This window comes from Pieris napi, chromosome 18, assembly GCF_905475465.1.
Source record: "Pieris napi chromosome 18, ilPieNapi1.2, whole genome shotgun sequence".
Classification (NCBI taxonomy): domain Eukaryota; kingdom Metazoa; phylum Arthropoda; class Insecta; order Lepidoptera; family Pieridae; genus Pieris; species Pieris napi.
In genome coordinates, this window is record NC_062251.1 from 5,509,809 (window position 1) to 5,537,357 (window position 27,549).

At 34.5% G+C, this 27,549-nt stretch overlaps 3 protein-coding genes across 6 annotated transcripts in view; 1 reads left to right on the forward strand and 2 right to left on the reverse strand.

Annotated features, from left to right (window-relative positions):
* Nucleotides 1-883: 883 nt before the first annotated feature.
* LOC125058170 (UDP-glucosyltransferase 2-like) lies at nt 884-4,718 on the reverse strand. Of its 2 annotated transcripts, XM_047662191.1 has the most exons (5): nt 4,471-4,718; nt 3,563-4,380; nt 2,721-2,937; nt 1,991-2,210; nt 884-1,643 (listed from the first exon to the last, which is right to left on the reverse strand). In XM_047662191.1, the coding sequence occupies exons 2-5, from the start codon at nt 4,361-4,363 to the stop codon at nt 1,358-1,360; spliced, it is 1,524 nt and encodes a 507-aa protein (XP_047518147.1). In that variant the 5' UTR covers nt 4,364-4,380; nt 4,471-4,718; the 3' UTR covers nt 884-1,357. The 2 variants fall into 2 exon arrangements, with proteins under 2 accessions (XP_047518147.1, XP_047518146.1); XM_047662190.1 differs by having other exon boundaries at nt 3,563-4,718.
* A 1,785-nt stretch (nt 4,719-6,503) lies between these two features.
* LOC125058169 (UDP-glucosyltransferase 2-like) lies at nt 6,504-12,156 on the reverse strand. The gene is made up of 4 exons (XM_047662189.1): nt 11,331-12,156; nt 10,072-10,288; nt 7,714-7,933; nt 6,504-7,124 (listed from the first exon to the last, which is right to left on the reverse strand). Exons 1-4 carry the CDS (start codon nt 12,129-12,131, stop codon nt 6,833-6,835), a joined length of 1,530 nt encoding a protein of 509 aa, XP_047518145.1. The 5' UTR covers nt 12,132-12,156; the 3' UTR covers nt 6,504-6,832.
* A 9,176-nt stretch (nt 12,157-21,332) lies between these two features.
* LOC125058172 (UDP-glucosyltransferase 2-like) overlaps nt 21,333-27,549 on the forward strand; it is a 35,471-nt gene continuing 29,254 nt past the window's right edge. Inside the window, exon 1 of one of the 3 annotated variants that reach the window (XM_047662194.1) lies at nt 21,333-21,467. The gene's annotated coding sequence lies outside the window, so the exon portion shown is untranslated. Of the gene's footprint in view, nt 21,468-21,721; nt 21,817-27,549 lie in introns of those variants that run through there. The other 2 variants (XM_047662195.1, XM_047662196.1) reach the window with 2 other exon arrangements.

The window sequence follows — 27,549 nt, forward strand, 5'->3', positions numbered from 1 at the left end:
TACTTCTTTAGGCGCGTTATGAAAAATTGATAAGAGTGAAATATTACGATGCGCGCGCACCGTGACACAAAATTAACAGAATGAAGTTGCCCACGGAAGATGCTACGGCATTGGACATAATTTAAAAACAACATTCGAATAATAATAGAATTTATGTTACACTTAATGTAAGAGAATAATAATAAATATTTAATTTTTCAAATGTAAACTGAACTTTATTGACTATAATGACTCGTTTTCCAGTCTTAATTGTAATTAATTATTTGCATGCAATCAAAAACTGTTTTTAATAATGCCAAAGAAGTATAACTTCTTACGCGCGTACACGCACCCTTTTTTTAATTAAAATACAAAATAATTCACAATTTTATTCACAAAAAATAACAAATTCATTCGTTCATGAACTTTAGTAAATAAATAAAAAATGTAACTACTTGTGGAAGGAATGTGGTGTTTCTCCAACCTAAAGCCATGGTCCTTGAACAGTCTAACTTCTGGTAGGCCTGTGTCTAATGTCTAGAAATGTAATCGCAATGAATTTATTAGCGCGATTCAGGTTATGCTGCGGCCAATGCTGCTGCTGTCAATGTTTTGTGAGTGGCTGCGGCTACAATGAGTACGATATAGATACAATTCACGAAGACGCGCCCCACCAATTTTTGGTTGAGGGGGTTGCGCGGTGCGGGGAGTCACAATTTAAGAGATTAAGGGTCTGTTTCACAATGTATGGATAAAGTACCAAATAGCTATGCAACACATAAATTATTTGGAAGATAAATTGTGCTATTTGACATTCATCGGACTCATAACTTATGATGGACTTTATGTGACGATTAGCGCTATCTGACAGTCGTGAAACGCAACCATACTGTTTATCCTACCAATAAGTAATGAATAGCTTATTTGGAACTTATGTAGAACTTATTCGTACATTGTGAAAAAGACCCTTAATGTTGTAACAAACGCTACGGCTGAATATCTTTCAGACCGCTAGTTAAATGGCGCCGTTCAGTTAAACGGCTATTTGTTAATTTATCGGCTTATCAAGCTAGTTGGCTGCGACATATATAGAACGAATTAAAGTAAATTACCGCTATCCAATAAGAAAAGAAAACGAGGTAGGTAGTTTCGAAGGTGGGAAGACGAAATAAAATCCGTAACTGGGAAAATTTGGACCAGGAAAGCTCAGAACAGAGCAGAGTGAAAAGAAATGGAGGAGGCCTTTGCCAAAGGGCAAACAGATGGGTTGTCGGTGTCACCGACTCACTAGTGATAATAGTATAAGTTTAAAGTTATGTAAAATTTTCTATCTGAATAAAGGCTTTTATTGTTATTATTATTACCTATCCAAAATTATTTACTCTAAACGCACTTTTGTATCACGCCTAACACCTATACACAAGACACAACAATATTTTAAAAGCCGAATAACAAGGAACATTATAATCATAATGAACAGTATTACAGATAACACCAAATCAAGTTCGTAATACTCTCTGATACTCATATTAAAAGCCGGTGAACGCAAATGCTTGGCGCCCTTGTGTTGTGCAACATATTCAATCCACCATATTGCTTTCTCCAGGGAACGCTGTCGCTTTTCGTTCATGACATTTCGTAGTTTATTTATGTTGATACGGTACCTGCAATTTTAATGATAAAGTATTTAAATTTAAATCATAATAAAGCGTTGCAATTTTACTAAGAATAAAGTATTGCAATTTTGATAATAATTACGTATTGCAATTTTACTAAGAATAAAGTATTGCAATTTTGATAATAATTACGTATTGCAATTTTACTAAGAATAAAGTATTGCAATTTTGTTAATAATTACGTATTGCAATTTTACTAAGAATAAAGTATTGCAATTTTGATAATAATTACGTATTGCAATTTTACTAATAATAAAGTATTGCAATTTTAATAATACATCATAAAGTACTGCAATTTTGCAATTTTACAAATAATATAGTCAAATTCTATACACCTTTGATCTGTTAGTACATCTACGACAGCATTTCTGAATTGTTCTTCAGAAACTGTTTGGACGTCGCACATGACACCAATTTGGAGATCAGCAATTTTATGCACATTGTAAAATTGATCCCAAAGTACTGGCACGCCCACCATTGGCACTCTGGCATCTATGGATTCATCCACGGACTGAAGACCACCTTGCGTGATGAAGAGCTTTATTTTGGGGTGTCCTGGGGGAAAATTTCCCAAAAAAGAATTACTAATAAATAGTCTAGTACGGGAAAATTGCAGCCTGCGTTTGTTCCGAGTATTAACACTGTGCGTATGTTCTATTCTAGTAATCTTATCACTATTTTTGTAAACATACATAATATTTTCATAAATATATCGCGAGGGAAAGGTAAGTATATTAATTCCATGAATTTTTCTCTAAGAGATTCCCTACATTTTATATTATAGATTGCACGAATAGCCCTCAAGGTAGCTCACCTGATGGTAAGTGATACCGCCCATGGAAACGCACATTGTCAGAAGGCTCGCAGGTGCGTTGTTTGGCCAGAACAAGTCTGTTGCACAGGTCCCCGTTTACATTGACAATATGTTCGCAGTACATAGACGCGATATTGTGTATCTTGTGTATTTAATATTATATATTGTATTTTGACATTATTGTTATTGTTGGCTTAGTACTGTAGGGATAATGTATGTATTTTTTATGAATAAATATTAAGAATACTTACTCAGTAAGTCACGCTGTGGGAACCACTTCCTAATTATAAAGTTTTCCGGTAAATTTTCCACTTCCGTATCCCATTTCCACAACACTGTATATGGTAGCTCTGACAGGACCTTCACAAACATATCAATTTTCTTGCGATTCAGTATAGACGAACGCACGGCACTTCCAAAACTCATAAAGATCACTTCTTTTGATCCGTCCAGTATAGTCTGTAGGTCCTGTAACATGAAATAGTTTATACATTTTAACCGGGACGCAAAACCTGGAAGGCTGGAAGTCTTCCAGGGTTCGCTTCACAAGACACTTTCATTTGCGAACTAGCATACTCTGGACTTTCGGTAATATTAATAATATGATAATTTATTACTACAAATAATTTAAGAATTGACTATATATATATATGACTCATAATGTATATTGTATGTAACTTCTATTCTACTTATATAGATTTTTTGTGACATTTTCAACGGCAAATATTTCTGTCAATTAACATAAAACCATGAAGAATTATATATTTAAACGTTCCTAATAAAGCATTTATCGATTGGTATATTTGTTTCAAAATCCAATTGGTAGATTTTGAGTAAATGCTTTTTATATATTAAATGGTTTTATGTTATATTCAATTAACATAAAACCATGAACAATTATATATTTAAGACCAATTAGCACGCCATTATGTGGCAGAAAATGCGAACTTTAGACTGTACCACCATAACACTTTTGTACCATATTGTTGCAAATAAATTATTATTTTTGGAAAGAAAGTCCATTGGTCTACAGCCGGGGATCGAACCTACGACCTCAAGGATGATAGTCACACGCTGCTATATATTTCATTACCTGTGACAATTCTTTATGCTCTTGTAACTGCAAGCCACCTAGATATATCACATTAGACGGTACCGGTCGATTGGAATCCCACAACGGATGTAAATTTAACATAATCAAATCTATATTATTATTTATTTCGTGTATTGATGGAAAGTCATCACCCAAGTACTTCCTCACCATTTCCTCATCAAATTCACCCATATCATAAAACAATTTAAGCAAATCAAAATGTCGGTACGTCTCCACAACTTTCTCCATTTCTGTTAAATTTGTGAATCTCTTTCTGATGCCAATGGGATACAGTATCGGTTGCTCCGGTGATGAGACCATACGGAAGGTATCGAAACTTCCTCCGAGTGTGCTAATCAACACCATTGGTGATTGGAATACTTCTGAAAACACTGTCGAGAATCTGACACATGCTTCTGTGATTATTAAATCGAACTTTTTTCCGCTTTTTATCAGTTCTCTCATATCATCCTTCAATATGGATTCTAGAGCGTAATTTAATCCTCTAAAAGTCGTAAATTGCTGGGATTTCAGTGTATCTGTGGCTTTCATATCGTCCCCTAAAAACTGGGAGAGACCGTGTAAAATCTGCTTCAAATATATGTGCGTTATATTTTCGTGTACTTCGTTCGGTTGAAAACATGAAACCACCGTCATCTGATGACCCCGGCTGGCCAAATCCACGTACACAGGTCTTAAGGCTGACTGGTGACTGTGCAGCGGTATTATGGCCAGAAATAAAATGTTCGAACTATCACAAAACGCAAATTTTATTAACAGAACTGCTAAAAACAGCACCATTGTGAATAAATATCCAACTGAAAATGTTAATTTTCAATTATATTTTAAATGTTACGCTCAATATAATGACCTCGTACGAACATTTTGTTGATAAAAGACCTGTTTACCTTCAAAAAATGGGTTTTGTACATCCACGCTTCATTTCTGCCCCGACTTCTTTCTTGCGTTTGCTCATGTGCAAAATCCCAATATTTAAAGTCTTTATTATTAAGAACAGTGGCTAGGGGCTCTTTTTTATGTTGCAGGTGGCAAACGGGAAGGAGGCTCTCTGATGTTAGGTGATACCGCCGCCCATGGACACTCACACTGCGAGAAGGCTCGCAAGGCTGGCCATGCGTCATACTCGTGAACGGGTGCTTCTTGTGGTGACTGGTCGGATTTGAATACGTGTATGCGGTGATGTTAGTAATTTCGACTATGTATTTGCGTGTTGTTCCCACGAGAACGTAAGTGCATGCTCCTATTTCACCATGCCTACAAATCTTTGGTTTTCGAATTCTTATGTAGTGATTTCGTCAACAGTAATTATTTACTTATTAACACATATTGTCACTTAATACATTTATGTACTATTATTTTTGATAGCTTTGCTTGCTTTTTCTGGAAAGAGGTAGGGGGGGGGGGGTATAAATTATCGTAATATTCACATAAAAATAGTTTATTGACACAGCTGTAATGTTGATACGTAAATTCGAGAAACCGTTGATGTAGGGAGAACCGTTGTGTACTAGGGAGCTGTTGAAGAACCTGTCTAATAGCGATTATTATACGATAGTGCAGTGTTGGTCAAGTGAAGTCGTAGGTTTTATCCCCGGCTGTGAACCAATGGACTTTACTATGATGTGCGCATTTAACATTCGCTCGGTGAAGGAAAACATCATGACAAATTCGGCTTGCCTTAGATATAAAAAGTCGATGGAGTGCCTGGCGCACGCCGAAGGATGATCACCTATCACCTAATAGATTAACAAATGATCATGAAACAGATACAGAAATCTGAGGCCCAGACCTAAAAACGTTATAGCGCTATTGATTTATTTTTTATATAATAGGTAAACAATTCTAAAATAAGAATTTTGAGAAAACGTGTTTTGTTCTTGGCTTGTTTTTTGAATAAATTGCTTTTTATTAAAGTCATAATTATGAAACTTTACAGATTTGTTCTTTGATAATGTCCCTATTAAAAACAAAGTTAAAAACAGAAGCCTTCAGAAAATAACAGACTTCGTAACACACACAAAGAAACGTGTGTGTACTTATGCACACAAACAAAACAAATTTTTATTCTACGATTGTAGAAAAAACGACTCTAACAATAGAAAAATTTCTCTCGTCATACTAAAATGTTGACAATATATTTAGATACTAAAGATTGCTAACAAATTTTATGCCATAAAATACCAAAAACGATAATAAATATTAAAAGTTTCAAAAGCGCCATCTGTTGGAACAATATTATTTTTATATATGCAAGTTGCGCCATCTATTAGCAATTAGCAAACTTAAGACATGTGGGCGTCGTGTTTTAAATTATTCATTATATAATTGTGAATAGGTGTAAGTAATTAGTATTTAAGATAATGTTGTATAACAATAAGTCTTAAAAGGCAGAGTCGCGAGCCGCGAGTGCGTTGCCGACTCGCGGCTCGCGACTCTGGCATTGAGAGTGTCAATGGGCGACGGTATCACTTAATATCAGATGAGCCCCTGTTCTATAAAAAAAAACATACACTACATAGATGATACATATACTCCTTACACATATTATATATACATTTTAATACACATCTCACAGGCTGTACTGAGCTTTAATTGTCTTTAATTGTGTGTGGCAGAATATGCGAACGATTAACGATTGTATCACCTTAACATTTTGTACCATATTCTTGCATAACAATATAAAAATTTAACGTAATTAAATGTCAAGGAGGGCAACTGGCGGCCTTATCGCTTTCGAGCGATCTCTTCCAGGCAAACACTGTGAGAAAAGAAAATAAAATGTATTAAATTAGATAAGGTAGGCAAGAATTGCAAAAATACATATTACATATAGTTATAAAGAAAAAAAGAAACTAAACGAACAAAAAACAAACTAAAGTAATAAAGGATACATGAAGAATAAAAAGTAAAAAGTGCACATATATCATAATAATTTAATTTAAGATCAGTCTCACGTCAGTTAGTAGTTAGTACGAAAGTTAGGAATACGATGTGGACGGGTAATGTTTGTCCAGAAGAAATTTAAAGGAAGGTAGAGAAGGAACTAAGCGAATAGGGGTGAGTTACAGAATCGCGGGGCAGGGACCTTAAAGGTCGCCAAGAAAGGAGGAGTTGAGATGGGATTTCAAGTATAGGATTTATAGTTTTCGGAAGAGCGTAAGCTTTGAAATAATTTTTGAGATAGGAAGGAGTTTTAGGGTTGAACACGATAGAATATAAGAGATGGAGACCACGAGCATCACGGCTAATTTACTCTAAACGCACTTTTCTATCACGTCTAATACACGACACACAACACAAGACACAACAATATTTTAAAAGCCGAATAACAAGGAACATTAAAATCATAACGAACAGTATTACAGATAACACCAAATCAAGTTCATAATATTCTCTGATACTCATATTAAAAGCCGGTGATCGTAAATGCTTGGCGCCCTTGTGTTGTGCGACATATTCAATCCACCATATTGCTTTCTCCAGGGAACGCTGTCGCTTTTCGTTCATGACATTTCGTAGTTTATTTATATTGATGCGGTACCTGCAATTTTAATGATAAAGTATTTAAATTTAAATAATAATAAAGTATTGCAATTTGTATAATAATAAAGTATTGCAATTTTAATAATACATCATAAAGTACTGCAATTTTGATAATAATAAAGTATTGTAATTTTATTAATAAAAAAGCGTTGCAATTTTACTAAGAATAAAGTATTGCAATTTCGATAATAATTACGTATTGCAATTTTACTAAGAATAAAGTATTGCAATTTTGATAATAATTACGTATTGCAATTTTACTAAGAATAAAGTATTGCAATTTCGATAATAATTACGTATTGCAATTTTACTAAGAATAAAGTATTGCAATTTTGATAATAATTACGTATTGCAATTTTTCTAAGAATAAAGTATTGCAATTTTGATAATAATTACGTATTGCAATTTTACTAAGAATAAAGTATTGCAATTTCGATAATAATAACGTATTGCAATTTTACTAAGAATAAAGTATTGCAATTTTGATAATAATTACATATTGCAATTTTACTAAGAATAAAGTATTGCAATTTTTATAATAATAACGTATTGCAATTTTACTAATAATATAGTCAAATTCTACACACCTTTGATCTGTAAGTACATCTATGACAGCATTTCTGAATTGTTCTTCAGAAACTGTTTCGACGTCGCACTTGACACCAATCTGTAGTTCAGCAATTTTATGCACGTTGTAAAATTGATCCCAAAGTACTGGCACGCCCACCATTGGCACTCTGGCATCTATGGATTCATCCGCGGACTGAAGACCACCTTGCGTGACGAAGAGCTTTATTTTGGGGTGTTCTGGGGGAAAATTTCTTAATATGTAAAATATATTAAGCAACACTCATTTCTAAACACTGTAATTTTTGAAGTTATACATCTTTTGGCGCGTTAGGGAAAAATGATGAGAGGGCATTTTTTCTATTGTTAGTGTCATTTTTCCTACAAACGTAGAATAAGGCGAAAGATAAATTTTGACGTGATAACGTCTTTAAAATCGTTTTAGTCGGGTGACATGTTCAGAAACTTGTGTCACACCAAAACCTCACGAGCGCGATCGCAGGTATAACGAGAGAGAGACGGACCGATCTCCCGTCTCATCTCGAGCGCTGCCAGTCATTCCGTGAATGTATGAAGAAAAATGTATATCATAGTCGAATAAGTAAACTTGTCATTTTACACCCGAAATTTATCATCAAAAGTGTGAATAAAACGATAGATGTAATTTAAAATTTGAAAAAATTGTTAACTTCATTAATTCCTTACTTCCCAAAAACTTATATCACTGTTATCACGTAAACATCTCGATCGTAAACCTACTTTACAAACAACCAATATTTTTTTGAAATGATTTTTATCGTGTCTGTTAAGTATAACTTCTAACGCGTAACATAAGTACACACATTTTTTTTAGACAGCGGCAAACGGATATTTGATGATAATTGATACCACCCATGGAAACGCACATTGTCAGAAGTCGCAAGTGCGTTGCCGGTCTTTATAATACAAATTGTGGATGAACCACATAGCCTACTGCCCTGCGATTCTGTAACTCACTTCACGAACTCACACAGCGGTTTTCGCATCGGCGGTCGCTCTCAAATCAGTAGTGAAGCAGTCATTCTATGATTTGGCATTTTGATAAACAATAAAGTACAAGCTCCCACCTTTTCAGAATGCCAAATCATAAAATGACTGCTTCACTACTGATTTGAGAGCGACCGCCGATGCAAAAACCGCTGTGTGAGTTCGTGAAGTGAGTTACAGAATCGCAGGGCAGTACTAAGCCAATATAACATTGTTGAAATTTAAAGCAAGTGAAGCAGTCATTTTATGATGACGAAAACCGCTGTGTGAGTTCGTGAAGTGAGTTACAGAATCGCAGGGCTGGTATTTTGAAGTGAAACTTCTTTAGAATCGTTGTGATTTCAAACCGGATGCAACGGAAAATGCGACAGTAAAAAGAGATAGACACACAAATTAATAGGATTTGGCGTGGGAGAGAGTGAGATAGGAGGCATTATACAGTGTATAAACTTTAAATTAGTGTGTATTTGAACATTTTCTGAAATAAAAAAACAGATTTGATGAAAATTAAATAAGTAAGTCAAGTAAGTAGTTTAATTATAAAATAAGATTATTTATCAATTTTATTTACAAATCATTAGTTATAGAAACTTTTTGAAGTGAAAACTTCGCACTACACTTAATTAAAAGTTTATACACTGTATAATGCTTCCTATCTCATTTTCTCCCACGTTGGATCTTGTGAATTTATTTCAAACTTTTATTATTTTAGTTTTTACCAAATTAAAGATTGATATTAAAGTTATAAATAAAAATTTAACATTAAAATATTTATTTTTTAAAGAAAAGATCCTACATTTAGATAGAGAAAATGTCTAATTTACATATTTTAATTACAAAAACTTTGTTTTTGAAGGTTTCACTTCTACCACGTGTGAATTGGACACATGATTTTTTTTATAAATAAACGTTTCGCGTCCGCTTTGCTGGACGAATTAAAATAAATTTTATGTTTCATTATTTTATTTTTTTTCATATTTTTATTATTCTTCTTTTTAACTTCCCGCTAAGAAAATTGAAATATTTCGAAAATCGAGTTTTTAACAGATGTTGACGTTTAGAGGTTCTAGGAAGCCTCCCCGAATGTTTCCGCGGTGAAGTCCGTATGGATAAATTTTCATAAAAGTAAAACAGCAATAAAAAAATGAAGGAACGTTGAAATTTAATAAATAAATAGCCTTAAACCATCTAGGATAAATTTCGCATCGAATGGTGGTAGTTTCATGTCGATACGATCAGTGGTTTAGGCGTGATTGAGCCTCAAACGAAGACCATTTTCATTATATATATATAGATAAATTTTAGTTTTTCCTAGGAGTTTTTTCCAAGATTCTTTAATTAAGAATACATACTCAGTAAGTCACGCTGGGGGAACCACTTCCTAACTATAAAGTTTTCCGGTAAATTTTCCACTTCCGTATCCCATTTCCACATCACTGTATATGGTAGCTCTGACAGGACCTTCACAAACATATCAATTTTCTTGCGATTCAGTATAGACGAACGCACGCTACTTCCAAAACTCATAAAGATCACTCCTTCTGATTCGTCCAGTATAGTATGTAAGTCCTGTAACATGATATAGTTTATACATTTTAATAGGGACGCATTTTTGATGGTTGGAAGTCTATCACGGTCCGCTACCCAAGACACTTTTGCGAACTAGCGCACTGTGAAACCGACTCGCGGTAATATTAATAACTAGCTGGCCTGGCGAACATCGTACCGCCTAACAGTCGATTCTTTACTTTTTTCAATACTTATTCTGCTATTCGGGACACTGCACCCGTCTAGCTAGTAAGATAAAAAAAAAAGTTGATAATACAACAAATACATTATGTCAAAAAATAAAAATTTACCTTCCCGGAACCCCTCCACTTACACTTGAACTTTATGGTATTAAAGTTAAAATTGCCTTTAAATATTATTACGAATATGTATGTATGGGAATAAAAAAAAGTTTTTTTTTTAGACTTTTTCACTCAATTTTTTTAATTTTTCTCTCCGTAATAACCATCCTCGTACTTCAAGGAATATTATAAAAAAAGAATCCGACAAATCGGTCAAGCCGTTTTCATGTTATGTCGTCACAACGTAAAACGGGTTTCATTTTTATATATATAGATGTGATATTCTATCACTACAAATAATATAAGAATTGACTGTATATGTATGTTACTTCTGTTCTGCCTTTTAAACCTTCCTTATGAATTACACTATCTATTGGTGAAATTTTTGTCAAAATCCATTTGTTAGTTTTTGAGTAAATGCCGTTTATATACGCATAATGATTTTTTGTGATCCTGTCAACGGCTCTTATTTCTGCCAATTAACATAAAACCATAAAGAATTATATATTCAAATCTTCCTTATGAATCTCACTATCTATTGGTGAAAACAATATCAAAATCCATTGGGTAGATTTTGAGTAAATGCTTTTTATATATTAAATGGTTTTATGTTATATTCAATTTACCACCACCACCATAACAGTTTTGCACCATATTCGTGCAAATAAATTATTATTATTAGAAAGAAAGTCCATTGGAGCACAGCCAGGGATCGAACCTACGACCTCAATCGTCACACGCTGCTATATATATTTCATTACCTGTGACAATTCTTTATGCTCCTGTAACTGCAAGCCACCTAGATATATCACATTAGACGGTACTGGTCGATTGGAATCCCACAACGGATGTAAATTTAACATAAACAAATCTATATTATTATTTATTTCGTGTATTGATGGAAAGTCATCACCCAAATACTTCCTCACCACCTCCTCATCAAATTCACCCATATCATAATACAATTTAAGCAATTCAAAATGTCGGTACGTCTCCACAACTTTCTCCATTTCTGTTAAATTTGTGAATCTCTTTCTGATGCCAATGGGATACAGTATCGGTTGCTCCGGTGATGAGACCATACGGAAGGTATCGAAACTTCCTCCGAGTGTGCTTACCAACACCATTGGTGATTGGAATACTTCTGAAAACACTGTCGAGAATCTGACACATGCTTCTGTGATTATTAAATCGAACTTTCTTCCGCTTTTTATCAGTTCTCTCATATCATCCTTCAATATGGACTCTAAAATGTGTTTTGCGGTATTAAAAGTCCTAGTTTGCTGGGATTTCAGGGTATCCGCGCCTTTCATATCGGCCTCTAAAAACCGGGAGAGGCCGTGTAAAGTCTGCTCCAAATATATGTGCGTTATATTTTCGTGTACTTCGTTCGGTTGTAAACATGAAACCACGGTCATCTGATGACCACGGCTGGCCAACTCCATGTACACAGGTCTTAAAGCTGTTTGGTGACTGTGCAGCGGTGTTATGGCCAGAAATAAAATGTTCGCACTATCACAAAACGCAAATTTTATTAACAGAACTGATAACAACAGCACCATTGTGAATAGATATCCAACTGAAAATGACAATTATAAATGTTACGCTCAATTATAATGACCTTGTATGTAAATTTTGTTGACAAAAGACTGTTTTTGAAGGTGATACTATCACTATCACCTTAAAAAAATGGGTTTTGGACATCCACGCTTCATTTCTGCCCCGACTTCTTTCTTGCGTTTGCTCATCCCGTGCAAAACCATCATGTGCAAAATCCCGATATTTAAAGTTTATATTATCACTAGTGGACCCGACAGACGCAAAGCAAAGTATGAAAGTACCGACTGCAGCGCCATCTGGCGGGCTGATTTGTGAATCTAAACCATTCCCAGATCCCCTTGAATACACACAAAAAATTTCATCAAAATCCGTCCAGTCGTTTGAGAGAAGTTCAGTGACATACACACTCACAGAAGAATTATATATATAAAGATGAACAGAGCCTAGGGCTTTTTTATGTTGCAGCAGACTCCTCAATTTTGACGACTCATTGGTCTAGTGGTTAGTACCCCTGACTGCGAATCCATGGGTCCTGGGTTCGATCCCCGGCTGAGACATCGATGTGATGCGCATTTGTGTTGTGCTTAGGTCTTGGGTGTTTAAATATGTATTTATATGTCTATCTATCTATAATATGTATGTATATCCGTTGCCTAGTACCCATAACACAAGCTTCACCAGCTTAGCATGGGACTAGGTCAATTGGTGTGAATTGTCTAAAAAAAAATTTAAGTGATACCATGGACACTCATATTTCAGAAGGCTCGCAAGCTGGCTGAGGACAAATCTTTGGTGTTCGGATTCTTATGTGGTAATTACGTCAACAGTAATTATTTACTTATTAACACATATTACCCACACATTGTCTATGCTTTAAAACGAAATGAATTTTCAAGGATTCCTACAAAAAATTAATACGTTTATGTACTATTATTTTTGAGAGCTTTGCTTTCTTTTGCTGACAAGCGGCAGGGGGGGGGGGTTATAAATTATCATAACATACATTTAAATAGTTTATTGACACAGCTTTAATGTTGATACGTAAATACCTCATAATAAAAATGTCAAATATAACACTATTATAATATTACTAGCTCATCCGGCAAACGTCGTTTTGCCATGTTATATCATTTATAATAAAATGAGGGGTTGATCGAAGAGGGGTGAAAATTAGGGGTTATAATATGTATTATTGAATGCTGTATCATAAAAAAATAAAAACAGAAAAAATATTTAGGGGGATGAAAAATAGATGTTGTCCGATTCTCAGACATACCCAATATGCACACAAAATTTCATGAGAATCGGTCGAGCCGTTTCGGAGGAGTTTAACCACAAACACCGCGACACGAGAATTTTATATATTAGATACCGAACGGTTACTGTAACTAGGAAGCTAATGAGAAACATACCTGTTAAAATGACTAAATGATGATAACTATAATAATTAAAAGAGCGTACCAATTCTTAAAAGGCCGGCAACACATTCACGAGCCCTCTGGCATTGAGAGTGTCCATGCGCGGTGGTATCACTTACCGACAGTCAGATCAGACGGCCTCCTGCCCGTTCTATAAAAAAATACCGATAATTATACGATAATGCAGTGTTGGCCAAGTGAGGTCGTCCGTTCGATCCCCGGCTGTGCACCAATGGACTTTCTATGTGTGCATTTAACGTTCGCTCGAACGGTGAAGGAAAACATCGTGTGAAAACTGCCTTGCCATAGACCCAAACACGACGGCGTGTGTCAGGTGCTATCACCTAAGATCACCTACTTGCTTATTAGGTACATTAAGGGATAACGTTGGGTACATTAAGGGATAGTTGGGATAGATATTCAGATTATTCAGTCTGTTATAAAGGTATCATGTTAAGTTATTCTGTATGTGCTCCAATATAAAACAGTATTTAGTTGGAGACGAAGCTCAAACAGACGAGTTTCACTCTAACTTACTTCTAACTAAGGGAGCGTTCAAGTATTAAGTAATTATTGGAGATCCCCCCCCCCGTGTAACCCGCCGTAACGTTTTTCTGTACCCAATAGTAAAACGTTTCGGACCACCCAGTGACTCTTTATACCTAAATGTTTGTCATTATGTGGTGTAAACAACTGGAAAGTCGAAAATAATATTAACAATATCGTGTAATTCAATCCCCGCATCGTAACGTTTTACAAAAGGACCCCCCCCCCCCCAAATTCGTTACATAATACTTGACTTACGTAATGCTCACTAATGCAAAATATATAAACAACTAGTGGACCCGACAGACGTTGTCCTGCATGATATTTCAAGCGATTAGTAAAGCAAAGTATGAAAGTACCGACTGCAGCGCCATCTGGCGGGCTGATTTGTGAATCTAAACCATTCCCAGATCCGCTTGAACACACACAAAAAATTTCATCAAAATCGGTCCAGTCGTTTGAGAGAAGTTCAGTGACATACACACTCACAGAAGAATTATATATATAAAGATAGTTTTATGTCTTTTAAAAATTCACCAAATTCGCTTCAAATCTACTATCGTACTAATTGGTTAAGATATGTCGTATTGGTCGTTATTAGTAATTAGGTCGTTGAATAAATTTGAATAATGATTAAGTGTAATTAAAATATTCGATACTTATATAATGAGAGCAGTGTTGGCCTAGTGGCTTCGGCTTGCGACTCTCATCCCTGAGGTCGTAGGTTCGATCCCCGGCTGTGCACCAATGGACTTTCATTCTATATGTGCGTATCGTGAGGAAACCGGCTTGCCTTAGACCCAAAAAGTCGACGGCGTGTACGACGGCAGGCACAGAAGGCTGATCACCTACCTGCCATTAAATCAATAAATGATCATGAATCAATCATACAGAAATCTGAGGCACAGACTGAGTCAAAATTCTGAGAAGAAGAATGAAAAGAGAAGAATTTTGAGAAGTCGTGTTATTGGCATATTTTTTAAATTAAATTGCTTTTAATCTTTTATAAAGATTTGTTCTTTGATAATGTCCCTATTAAAAACAAAGTAAAACAGTGTAATAAGCCTTAAGAAAATAACAGACGTCGTAACACACACAAAGAAACGTGTGTGTATGTACACGCGTTAGAACTTAATACTTCTTTGGCGTAACAATATAAAAATTTTATTCTACGTTTGTTCAAAAAATGACACTAACAATAGAAAAAACTACAATGTTGACTATAGCTAACTTCAGGGTGTCGGTTTTTTGTGACGGTGTGCGCTCGCATCTTAAAAATTTACTGTCATCATTATTCCCTAACGCGCCAAAAGAAGTATAACATAAAAAATACCCTAGCCAAATTGGATTTCGAATACAGAGGATTTTACGTATCTTGGCATGACCATGAGATTTCAAAAACTTAGTATTGTCTTTTATTGACTTAACTTTTAGACATAGAAAAACACTTTTTTAAACGGATTTGAAGTTATGTTTTGTTTACATCTAACACCTTTTGTCTTCAGTCACCGTGACTACGCACGCTGTAAAGCACGCGAAACGTCGGTTAAATTTAAAATTATGTTAAATAATTGTAAATTTATAATAATACATAACTTTAATCCGGTTAAAAAGTTTTTTCTTTAAATTTCTAAACACGAACACGATTATAACAACTCTAAAATACATGCGCATACACACCCATTCACAGATTCACTTATACTTAACAAAAATTACTTTAAAAAAAACTGTTTTAAACATGTGCCATGTATCATGGAATAATTGTTATCTAGTTACCAACAACACAGGGACTCCCTAGTGTGGGAAATTGCGTTATATGAATTCTGTCATAACCTAACCGAAGGTTTTTATGAAAGAATTTTTTTTTCAAAATCCAAACTTTTTGAAGTGAAACTTCTTTATCGGGGTTGGAAAAAAATTTAGTGTAACATTTTTTCGTTACGCGTCACATTTTTCCGTTACGCGCCATCTTTTAAAGTCAAACTTCTTTATCGACGTATGGGAGAAATTTTGTAGCAGGTTACGCGCCATGTTGCTTTTTGAAGTCAAACTTCTTTATCGGCGTTGGAAAAAAATGTACACACATTTGTCACATTTTTCGGTTACGCGCCATCTTTTTCTTGTCCCTACCACGGTTGATCCGAAGAGATTCGAAGCCATTAGTAACAAAAATATGTAATAACGATAACAATGATAGTAATACTAATAATTCTATTACAATTAATGAAATTCTGCAATAATCTTAGTACTACATAGTAGTACAGTAATAAGTTAAAATGAAATAATTGTATTTGTATTCATGTCTATGATAATAAAAGCCTTTTGTTAAACTTTAGCTAATTTAACTTTATTTAACCAATTTCTGTAAAGTTGCATATAGTAGATCATTTTTCGAAAAATAAGGTCATAAAGAAGTTTCACTTCTTACGTGTGTACACCTAGTACACGCACTCATTTTTTTTTGATGTAACCTTATGGCGTTTGACATGGCATTGACAGACTGCGTGCTGCAAATATCGTCAAAGAGGATGGAAGGAAAATTAATATCGTTTAAAACAAATGCTTCAATATAAAAACAAATATAAAATAATTTATGATTTCTAACAAAAATTTAATTTCTTTGTGTACATCACCGTTAGTTCAGCCTTGCGATTCTGTAACTCACTTTTCGAACTCACACAGCGGTTTTCGCATCGACGGTCGCTCTCAAATCAGTCGTGAAGCAGTCATTTTATGATTTGGCATTACGAAAAGGTGGGAGCTTGTAGTTTATTGTTTATCAGAATGCCAAAACCGCTGTGTGAGTTCGAAAAGTGAGTTACAGAATCGCAAGGCAGAGCTATCACGGCTAATATTAAAAGTTCAATTTAATATGGAGTTTTGGTAAGTTTGGATAAACTAACATACATGATACTAACATAACAGTTGGTATACTTGGTTATAAAGAAGAATACAATAGTTTTATAGAATAAACACTTTGCTTCTGAAATATTTTATTAGTTAACTAGCTGACCTGGCTAACTTCGTTCCGCCCTACAACCTTATAATATCGTTGTTACTTTAATTTAACTTATTTTAGGATTTCATTAATGTTAAGTATTACATTAATACAACTTTTTTGCAAATACAGAAATGTTTTATTGCTTGCCATTGCGAAAGAAGACTGGCAGTTTTACACATTAGGCATCTTCTCTCTAGCGTCAATATGGCGATACTGCATGTTAAGCACTTTCTGATATCCAACATCTTTTGATCAGGATCAAAGCATGGTTATGCATCTCCTGATTCACCTCAAGATCGGAATTTCTTGAACTGACACGAATTCGACGTAAAATAATGCGTAGTTTTGTCAACAGATGGCACCATATGGTTTTTGCATTCGTAAAATTAATTAATTAATTTAATGTGTTTCGATAACTTATCCGATATTTTATTGCTTATTCTGCTATTCGGGACGGAAACAAATCCAACAAATAAAAAACCATGGCAATCGGTCCAGCCGTTCTCGAGTTATAAGTGTTGTAACAAACACGACTTTCTTTTATATATATAGATTATAGCAATTCGATATTAATATTCATAGTTAAGACAGGACAACGTATGTCGGGTCCGCTAGTCTATACTAATATTATAAAGAGGAAAGATTTGACTTTTTGTTTGTTTGAAATGAATAGGCTCCGAAACTATTGGACCGATTTCAAAAATTCTTTCACCGTTGGCAAGCTACACTATTCCCGAGTGACAAAGGGTATGTTTTATTTTCAAAAAAATTAGGGATGCTTACTAAAACTTGAATAATCTAACCCAGGGTGTAAAAAATAAACAAAAAACTTCCTTCAATCGCGTGGGCTGCGAAAACTATTAATGATAGAACAAAATGATGTATTACAATATTTCAGGACACATCACTATCTATAAAAAATGTCGCGACAGCATGTCTCTATCTTTTATAGTTACGTCACAATAAGTGTCCTTTTATTAATTTTTTTTAATTAAAATACCACCGCCAGAAAAGGCTCTTTATTCGTACCTAGGTATTGATATATATTATCATCAAAATAAATACCCACATAAGCTACAATTTAATGGCATAACCACCAAAAAAGCATGGTGGATTGGTGTTCTCCTGCCGTTTCTCTTGAATAGTTTACTACTATGTAATATAAAAAAATCTTAGCCACAGTAACGCTTGGCCGAGTCTACTAGTATTATTATAAAATATATCAATTTTAATGCGCCTGTTAGAATTTTACGGCAAATGTGTTTGGAGTCAAAAAAATATATATTTTGGGTATATAATATATAGTATATAGTAAAGCGTAATTCTTTTTTTTATAGAACAGGGAGCAAACGGGCAGGAGTTTCACTGGATGTTAAGTGATACCGCCGCCCATGGACACTCTCAAAGTTAGAGGGCTCGCGAGTGCGTTGCCGGCCTTTTAAAAATTGGTACGCTTTTTTTTAAGGATAAGTGGAATTGGTTCGGAAATACTTAAGTGGGTTCTGAAATTCAGGACTTAAGTTTTTCCAAATTATTTACGCATGTAATAAAGTCAGAGGTGAGGGGGGAAATCGCCAATTAACATTTGAATTCTGACGTAATAAACTTTTTTTTGTTTATTTAGATAAAAAAAATTCATTATAATCGGTCGAGTGGAAGGTGATTTTTTTTTATTTAAAGTTGCTAACCTGCTTGGCAACCAAGGGCAAACTGTTTCAACTTATTAATCGTAATATTTGTGTTATAAACGTACTATTTATTTTTTTGAAATTAGTTACTTTAGGCGCATGAGGGTAAAATTTTTTCGGAACGTCACGAAGATGTGCAGCGTTTTTGTCGAAAGGGAGAGAGCGATTGAGACTTAACACCGAACATTTTATGATTTGGCATTCTGATAAACAATAAACTACAAGCTCCCACCTTATATATTCTGTAACTCACTTTTCGAACGATTTGGCATTCTGATAAACAATAAACTACAAGCTCCCACCTTATCAGAATGCCAAATCATAAAATGACTGCTTCACGACTGATTTGAGAGCGACCGCCGATGCGAAAACCGCTGTGTGAGTTCAAAAGTGAGTTACAGAATCGCAAGGCAGATCCAAGCACATTCCTCAACATTAGCCCGCAATATCGCATACAACTCACGGGAACTCTTTGTATTGAAGAAGTTGCATGGGTCCGGATATCCGCGAATATACACAGTCAATACATAATTAAGTAGGATTTTTTTTAAAGACAATTCACACCAATTGACCTAGTCCCATGCTAAGCTGGTGAAGCTTGTGTTATGGGTACTAGGCAACGGATATACATACATATTATAGATAGATAGACATATAAATACATATTTAAACACCCAAGACCTAAGCACAACACCCAATGCTCATCACATCGATGTTCGTATGCCGGGGATCGAACCCGGGACTTATGGATTCGCAGTCAGGGGTACTAACCACTTTACCAATGAGTCGTCAAATATCGATTAAAGGAAATAATTAAAAATCCAAGGATGCTGCTTTGCTACACCATCTGTTAACAGAACCATTAAACGAAGAGCACAATTACAATTATGTTTTTGAAAATAAAATATTTGTGATAAATGGAAAGATCATAATATATAAGTTTTAAAACAAAACTATTTTTGTTTTTTTTCGCAATAATTCAAAAGTTATTTCAAAATAAAAATTAATATTTGAATCCAGTACCGAAAATACGCCGAACAAACCCGAGCGCGTGTGACGTCATAATATTAGTTTTCACTCATTGCAGTTGATAGAAAAATAATAAATACAGTGTTTTGATCTATTTAATTTTGTTAATTAATATTTATATATATATATATTAATAGCCGTAAACGCTGTACTGTTATTAAATAGCTTTAACATTATGACGTCAAAACTATGGTGATCATTCATGGCGCGTTTATAGTCACGTGATTTTTATTTAAATTTCATCAATTTTTAATTGTTTATAATTAATTTAAAAAAATTTTTTTAGTTTTTTGCATTAAAATCAATATTATTAACAATAAAGTTTTAAAATACATAAAAAAAATCAATACATTTTTTTTTTCAAAAACCCAATTGTTATTTTATCGGGATGCTATTATGATTTATAACTTAATGGGCATATTACCGATCCTTAATTAGATAACTCAACTTACTATACGACATCAGAATTAATATGACATTTGCATGCCTAATTTTACATGGCATCTAAATGTACTTCCTTTGCAAATAAACGATTTATTATTATTAACAATCAATAAATTGCCCCACCTTTTAAGTAAATTTAAATTTCGTGATTCTAGATAATCCCATATATCCCATTTGTTCCTTCATAGGAACGCGTTTCGGCCCAAATGGTCAGACATCCAGATTGAGCATTCTGATAAACGAGCTAGGTCGCGCTCAAATCAGTCGTGAAGCAGTCATTTTATGATTTGGCATTCTGATAAATAATAAACTACAAGCTCCCTCCTGATTTCAGCGCGACCGCCGCTGCGAAAACCGCTGTGAGAGTTCGAAAAGTGAGTTACAGAATCACAAGGCTGGATATCCATTGTTCTCTAACACTGAAATCGATTTTCCTTTAGTTTTGAAGATATACTTCTTTTGGCGCATTAGGGTTAAATGATGAGAGTAAATTTTCACGATGCGCGCACACCGTCACAAAAAACCGACACCCTGAAGTTAGCTATAGTCAACATATATACATAACAATACGCCAAAGAAGTATAACTTCTAACGCGTGTCATGTTTACATGTTTTTTTTAAAATTTATTTAAATTTATCTCTTCTTACGTGGTTATCACATTAAGGGTCTGTTTCACAATGTACGGATAAGTTCTACATAAGTTCCAAATTAGCTATTTATTACTAGTAGGATAAATGCTGCTTTTCACGACCGTCAGATAGCGCTATTCGTCACATAAAGTCCATCATAAGTTATGGGTCTGATGAATGTCAAATAGCACAATTTATCTTCCAAATAATTTATGTGTTGCATAGCTATTTGGTACTTTATCCATACATTGTGAAACAGACCCTAAATCTTGTATTTTATTCACGTACATTATCAGTGTGCCGAGTATAGACATGCATATAAATAAATAAATCAAACACTGTGTTTTTTATCACGTGAGTTACCCAAAATGTAATCATTGTGCAATATACAATCAAGCAAATAATAAATTATTAGGAAGGTATAGGCATATAACTATAATTTGAACCGAATGACCAGCGTTATTAAGATTAGATTCCTATATCTTCACTGATTACAGATTCTATACCATCAGTTGTTTAGAGTCGAGCGCGTGAGAAGAACGCGTTCCAATTTTAAATTTGTGCTTGGACCTATTTTGAAACGTAAGTAATATTTCCGCATGAAGTCATAAATGTTCCATTTTTAAATTTTTGCTTGGCCCTATTTTGAAACGTAAGTAATATTTCCGCATGAAGTCATAAATGTTCCATTTTTAAATTTGTGCTTGGCCCTATTTTGAAACGTAAGTAATATTTCCGCATGAAGTCATAAATGTTCCATTTTTAAATTTGTGCTTGGCCCTATTTTGAAACGTAAGTAATATTTCCGCATGAAGTCATTAATGTTCCATTTTTAAATTTGTGCTTGGACCTATTTTGAAACGTAAGTAAATTTCCGCATGAAGTCATAAATGTTCCAATTTTAAATTTGTGCTTGGACCTATTTTGAAACGTAAGTAATATTTCCGCGTGAAGTCATAAATGTTCCATTTTTAAATTTAAAATCGCAGTTATCTACTTGTTTTAACACGGTTATTTATTACAATTATTTTCCGAGGATCACGGAAGGTTTCATTTCTCTTAAAATATAAATACTTATAAACACGATTTGGTCCAGAATATTGAAAAATTATGTTCATAAATCTACGTTTAGTAACTTTTTTTAATAATCTCTTGTTATAAATATATAATATGTATTTAAATTATAATTAAATATTGTTATATTTAAAGATTTATTTCATTTAAATTGTTCACAAAGTTCAGTTTTCATTGCGGAATCTGTGATGTAGTTTAAAAAAATCTATAACAGGCGTAGCGCATTACAAACGCTTTTAAAACGTGGTAGGGCCGGCAACGCACTCGCGAGCCCTCTGGCATTCAATTCAATTCAAAATCATTTATTCATATAGGTAACACAATGTACAGTGTACACTTACGAACGTCAAAAAAGAAATGTATAAGAAATGCTTCTAACTTTACATTTAGTGCCAGTTCTCAAATCAAGGGCGTAGAACGGAAGAGAAGAACTGGCAATAAACTCTCCGCCACTCTTTTTAATCGCCTTGTTTTTTTTACACAACGTTTGTAAGGAGCTGCAACCATTACACCATGTTCCATATGACATCTTAAGTAATTAATAATAATAACATAAATTAAAAACAAAGACTTGTACTCTTTATCACAGGCGAAGCGCATTATATGACCAGTCAACCTCTTAGGCCAGCAACGCACTCGCGAGCCCTCTGGCATTGTGAGGTCAAGGGCGGTGCACTTAACTCAGAGCACGTGTTTGCCTAATAGCCGCGTCCACACCGGACGATCCATCGCGATCCGATCGCGCGCGGCATGAGTGCGATCCAAATGTGCAGGCGGGGAGCGCGCGCTCCACACCGCGTGCAATCCATTTGTTGTTGGTTTTTTGTTCATGCTCCAAGGGGCGTCAGTCACTTGCCGTGCGCGGTGTGGACGGTGGGAATTTTAAAGCGTGATCCACCGTTATGGATAACCCAATACTGTCTTTTTCGTTTTCGTAATGTTGCGGCTATTTGTCGCCGTCGTTGCACATGTGACTCCATAGCCAGACAAAGTTCAACTGATTCAGTATGTATCAGCTGGAGCGTGTTGGATCAGCCAGTCAGGATCGCAAAAGATTGCTGTTGGATCGGCCTAGTACGATCCACGCTCCACGCCGATCCATTTTGGATCGTTCGGTGTGGACGCGGCTATGAAATATACTGTTTTAAGAAGAAAGAACGCACTAACGCACGCAACATGTTATTTAATTGATTCATTAAAACAAATTTAAAGTCATATTGAGGAAGCTACGGATTGCTCAGTCACCCAGATATACAAAATATTTGCTAAGGAAAATCTTCATTTAGTTGTAGCCAGATTTTATTAACAATAATTAGATAAAAAATAGTTTGTCATGATGACTTATCAACGCAGTCATCATAGATTATAGAAACGTAGATAATAAAAACACTAGTACGTAATCTTGATGTTGCCTTGATCTAATTTTAATGGGCAAGAGGTAATCAGCCTGCTTGACTACTTCTTGGTTCCCTGGTTTTCCTTCACAGAACATTATGCGCAGCCAGGTATATTCGACAGGTATGAAAGTCGCACGAATTTGACAATATTTTTGAAGTTATACTTCTTTAGGCGCGTTATGAAAAATTGATGAGAGTGAAATTTTACGATACGCGCGCACCGTGACACAAAATTAACAGAATGAAGTTGCTCACGGAAGATGCTACATTGGACATAATTTAAAAACAACATTCGAATAATAATAGAATTTATGTTACACTTAATGTAAGAGAATAATCTATATATATAAAAATGAAACCCGTTTTCCGTTGTCACGACATCACATGAAAACGGCTCGACCAATTTGTCTGATTTTTTTTGTTGTGTTTGTAATTGTCAGGCGAAGGTTCTTATGAAAGAAAAAAAGAAAAAACTTGCGCGGAAAATTATAAAATTCAAGAATACTTAACCACCATACAATTCGAACTTTTTGATGTAACCTTATGGCGTTTGACATAACACAACATTGACAGAATGCGTGCTGCAAATATCGTCAAAGAGGATGTAAGAAAAATGAATATCGTTCAAAATAAATGCTTCGATCGGAGTTATTATATTGATAATATAATAATGTGCGAGCCAGAAAAACAAACAAAGAATGTTGTATAACATAAAGCATTAGAATAATAAACACTTTGTTTCTGAAATATTTTTTAATTCATTATACCAATTTGAAATCAATATTCATAGTTAAGACAAGACAACGTCTGTCGGGTCGGCTAGTAATAAATATTTATTTATTTAATTTTTCAAATGTAAACTGAACTTTATTGACTATATTGACTCCTTTTCCAGTCTTTGATTATTTAATTGTAATTAATTATTTGCATGCAATCAAAAACTATTTTTAATAATGCCAAAGAAGTGTAACTTCTTACGCGCGTACATAAGTACACTCACCCTTTTTTAGATATGGGCCACAGATTTTTGTATCTTTTTCATTTGTTAACGTAAAAGGCAAGTCCTCCTGTGCCACACTTCGACTTTTAAGTCTAAGGCAAGCCGGTTTCCTCACGCATCCTTCACCGTTCGAGCGGATGTTAAATGCGCATATAGAAACAAAATCTATTGGTGATCCGGAATCGAACCTACGACCTCAAGGGTGAGAGTCGCACGCTAAAGCCACTAGGCCAACTGCTTTTGAAATTTACTACTGGCCAGTAATATCTTAGTTCATACTCCTTGTATTGGCTCACATTTATAGATTATATAGATGTTACTGTTATCTGGTTCTATCTATCGTAGTGAGTCCGGAAATTTTGGGCGATAAACAGTAATTATAATATTTATAACATACAGTGTACACTCTTTATAACGAATTTCAAAGCACCGAGCTTTTTTGTTCGTTATGGAAAGTTTTCATTGTAGGAAGAGCAAAGAAAAAAAATGTGTGCGTGTACTAGGTGTAAACACGTAAGAAGTGAAACTTCTTTATGACCTTATTTTTCGAAAAATGATCTACTATATTATGCAACTTAACGAAATTGGTTAATAGCCCAGTCATTTTAGGGGTTTCACCTCGGAATGAAAGATAATAACCTACAAATTGGTATAGACCTTTGTTTTGTCGTTCTAAATGTTGTCTCAAAAGTCACAAATGATACCGTGTATACCGTGTATATAGATTGACCTTGCATAGGACCATATATGACTGTGCGCTGCGCACTCTTCGCGCTCTACCTCAAAAACGGTTGACCGTATTAAAAAAACATGAAACAAAAATTGTAGAGAATTTTATACTCTACAACTTTTATAATAAGTACAAATATCATTTAAGCAATAGAAAGCGAGATATTCACGAAAAACCCATTTTTATGACCTTTGGCCTTCAATATCTTAAGACGCGGACACGGTATCATTTGTGACTTTTGAGACAACATTTAGAACGACAAAACAAAGGTCTATACCAATTTGTAGCTTATTATCTTTCATTCCGAGGTTGACCCCTTTTTTTACCTAATATGACTGGGCTATAAATAAAGTTTAACAAAAGGCTTTTATTATCATAGACATGAATACAAATACAATTATTTCATTTTACCTTATTACTACTAAGATTATTACAGAATTTCATTAATTGTAATAGAATTATTACTATCATTGTTATCGTTATTATATATTTTTGTTATTAATGGCTTCGAATCTCTTCGGATCAACCGTGGTAGGGATAAGAAAAAGATGGCGCGTAACCGAAAAACGTGACGATTTGCTACAAAATTTCTCCCATACGTCGATAAAAAATTCATTCTAACGCCGATAAAGAAGTTTGACTTCAAAAAGCAACATGGCGCGTAACCGAAAAACGTGACGATTTGCTACAAAATTTCTCCCATACGTCGATAAAGAACTTTCATTCCAACGCCGATAAAGAAGTTTCACTTCAAAAACAAATTAACCCATTTACAATAATTTATATTTTTATTATTAACAATAGGTAAATTATTTTGTTTACTGGCCATCTTGACAGTTAGAAAGTTTGTTTACGACTGATAATACACGATAGGTGACGGTAGTGCGTTTAGTAACTGAGACCAAAATTCCCTACAGGCAATGTAATCTAAGAATAATGGCACACGTAGTAATGCAATTAACAATAACACCGGCGAGTAGGCTGTTTATGACCTCAGTCTTACTTAGAAATTTCGGCACCTCAAAAGTTAGTTTTGTAAGCTGATTATAAAATCAATTACACTCAAGTATGTTGCTGATGTCTAAATATGAAAATATTTCTTCGTTATAGAGAATGGCTGTTGTGTTATAAAGAGAGAATTAATCAATGGGGTTTGTGATAAACCAAACAAATGTAACATTCTTTACGTTATAGAGAGAGTTTTTCATTATAACGAATGACGTTATAAAGAGTCTACACTGTAGTAATAATAATAATTAAAAATGTATAGATAGAAAACGAAATATGTAAAGTCCATGTGGCCGTACCTTTAATGCTGGCATTTCCTCGCTGTATTAAGATATTTTTTTTAAACAGGGGGAAAACGGGCAGGAGGCTCATCTGATGTTAAGTGATAACACATTGACACTCTCGGCCTTTTTAGCCTTCTCTCGGCCTTAGGAGACTTTTCTTGAAGGACTCTAAGTCCAATTAATTCGGAAATACTTCAGTGGGCAACTGGTTTCTCATGAGGTACGCGGCACAAACAGCCACACCTACTATTAACACTATTTCAAGGCCAATGCCAAGGTCAACAGCACTAGTATACTCTGTGGTTATGAAGTCATCATGACAAACAGTTTTTTATCTGATTATTATTTCGAGAGTCTGTAAAATTAGTTTATAAATGTCCGAGGGACTGAGCAACCCTAAGCTTCCTCAATAAGACTTTTAATATCAATTAAATATCAATTAATCGACAAATTTAATAAAAACCATACACATTCATAGTTGCGTGTTGCGTTTCTTCTTATAGCAGTGTTTTTCCAGACATTCACAACCTCAATTAACAATTAATAACAATATATAATTAACATGCCATAACAAAATAATAATAATAATCAATTAAAAGTTCTTACGCGCGTACATAAGTACACGCACCCTTTTTTTGCGCGGTGCGTTTGCTTAGTGCGGGAGAGGTGGAACTCGCGATTGTGCATACCCACTAAAACCCCAAGGCGTCACCAACAATCGCTTTAGGCGGGATGCGATAACAGCAGAGCCCTATCTGCTTCCCGACATGCGATGCGGCGGTTGCGTATAAAAAGTTTATAGTACTGTGGTGGAACACATAGTGTTTCTGTCAACCAGGAACAAATTTACCACGGATAATATGTTAATACAACAAACTTCAAATTGTGGTCAATAGCAAGGTTATACAAAAAGTTTTTAAAAGAAGTTCCTTTGTAATTCAATATTACAACCGCGTTTCCGACTGACACAAGATGGCGGATAATGATCAGCTGTTTTATTATTATTTACTAAAATCAGATGATATTGCTTTAATTTTTAAATTTATGTTTTATTTAATAGTCAGACACAATATATAATAAATATTTAATGGATTTTGTCTGTCTAAGACAATTTTTTTTTATTTTAGAGCATTTAAACAGACAGCATAGCTTTTTCAGCTGAGAAGTGTGT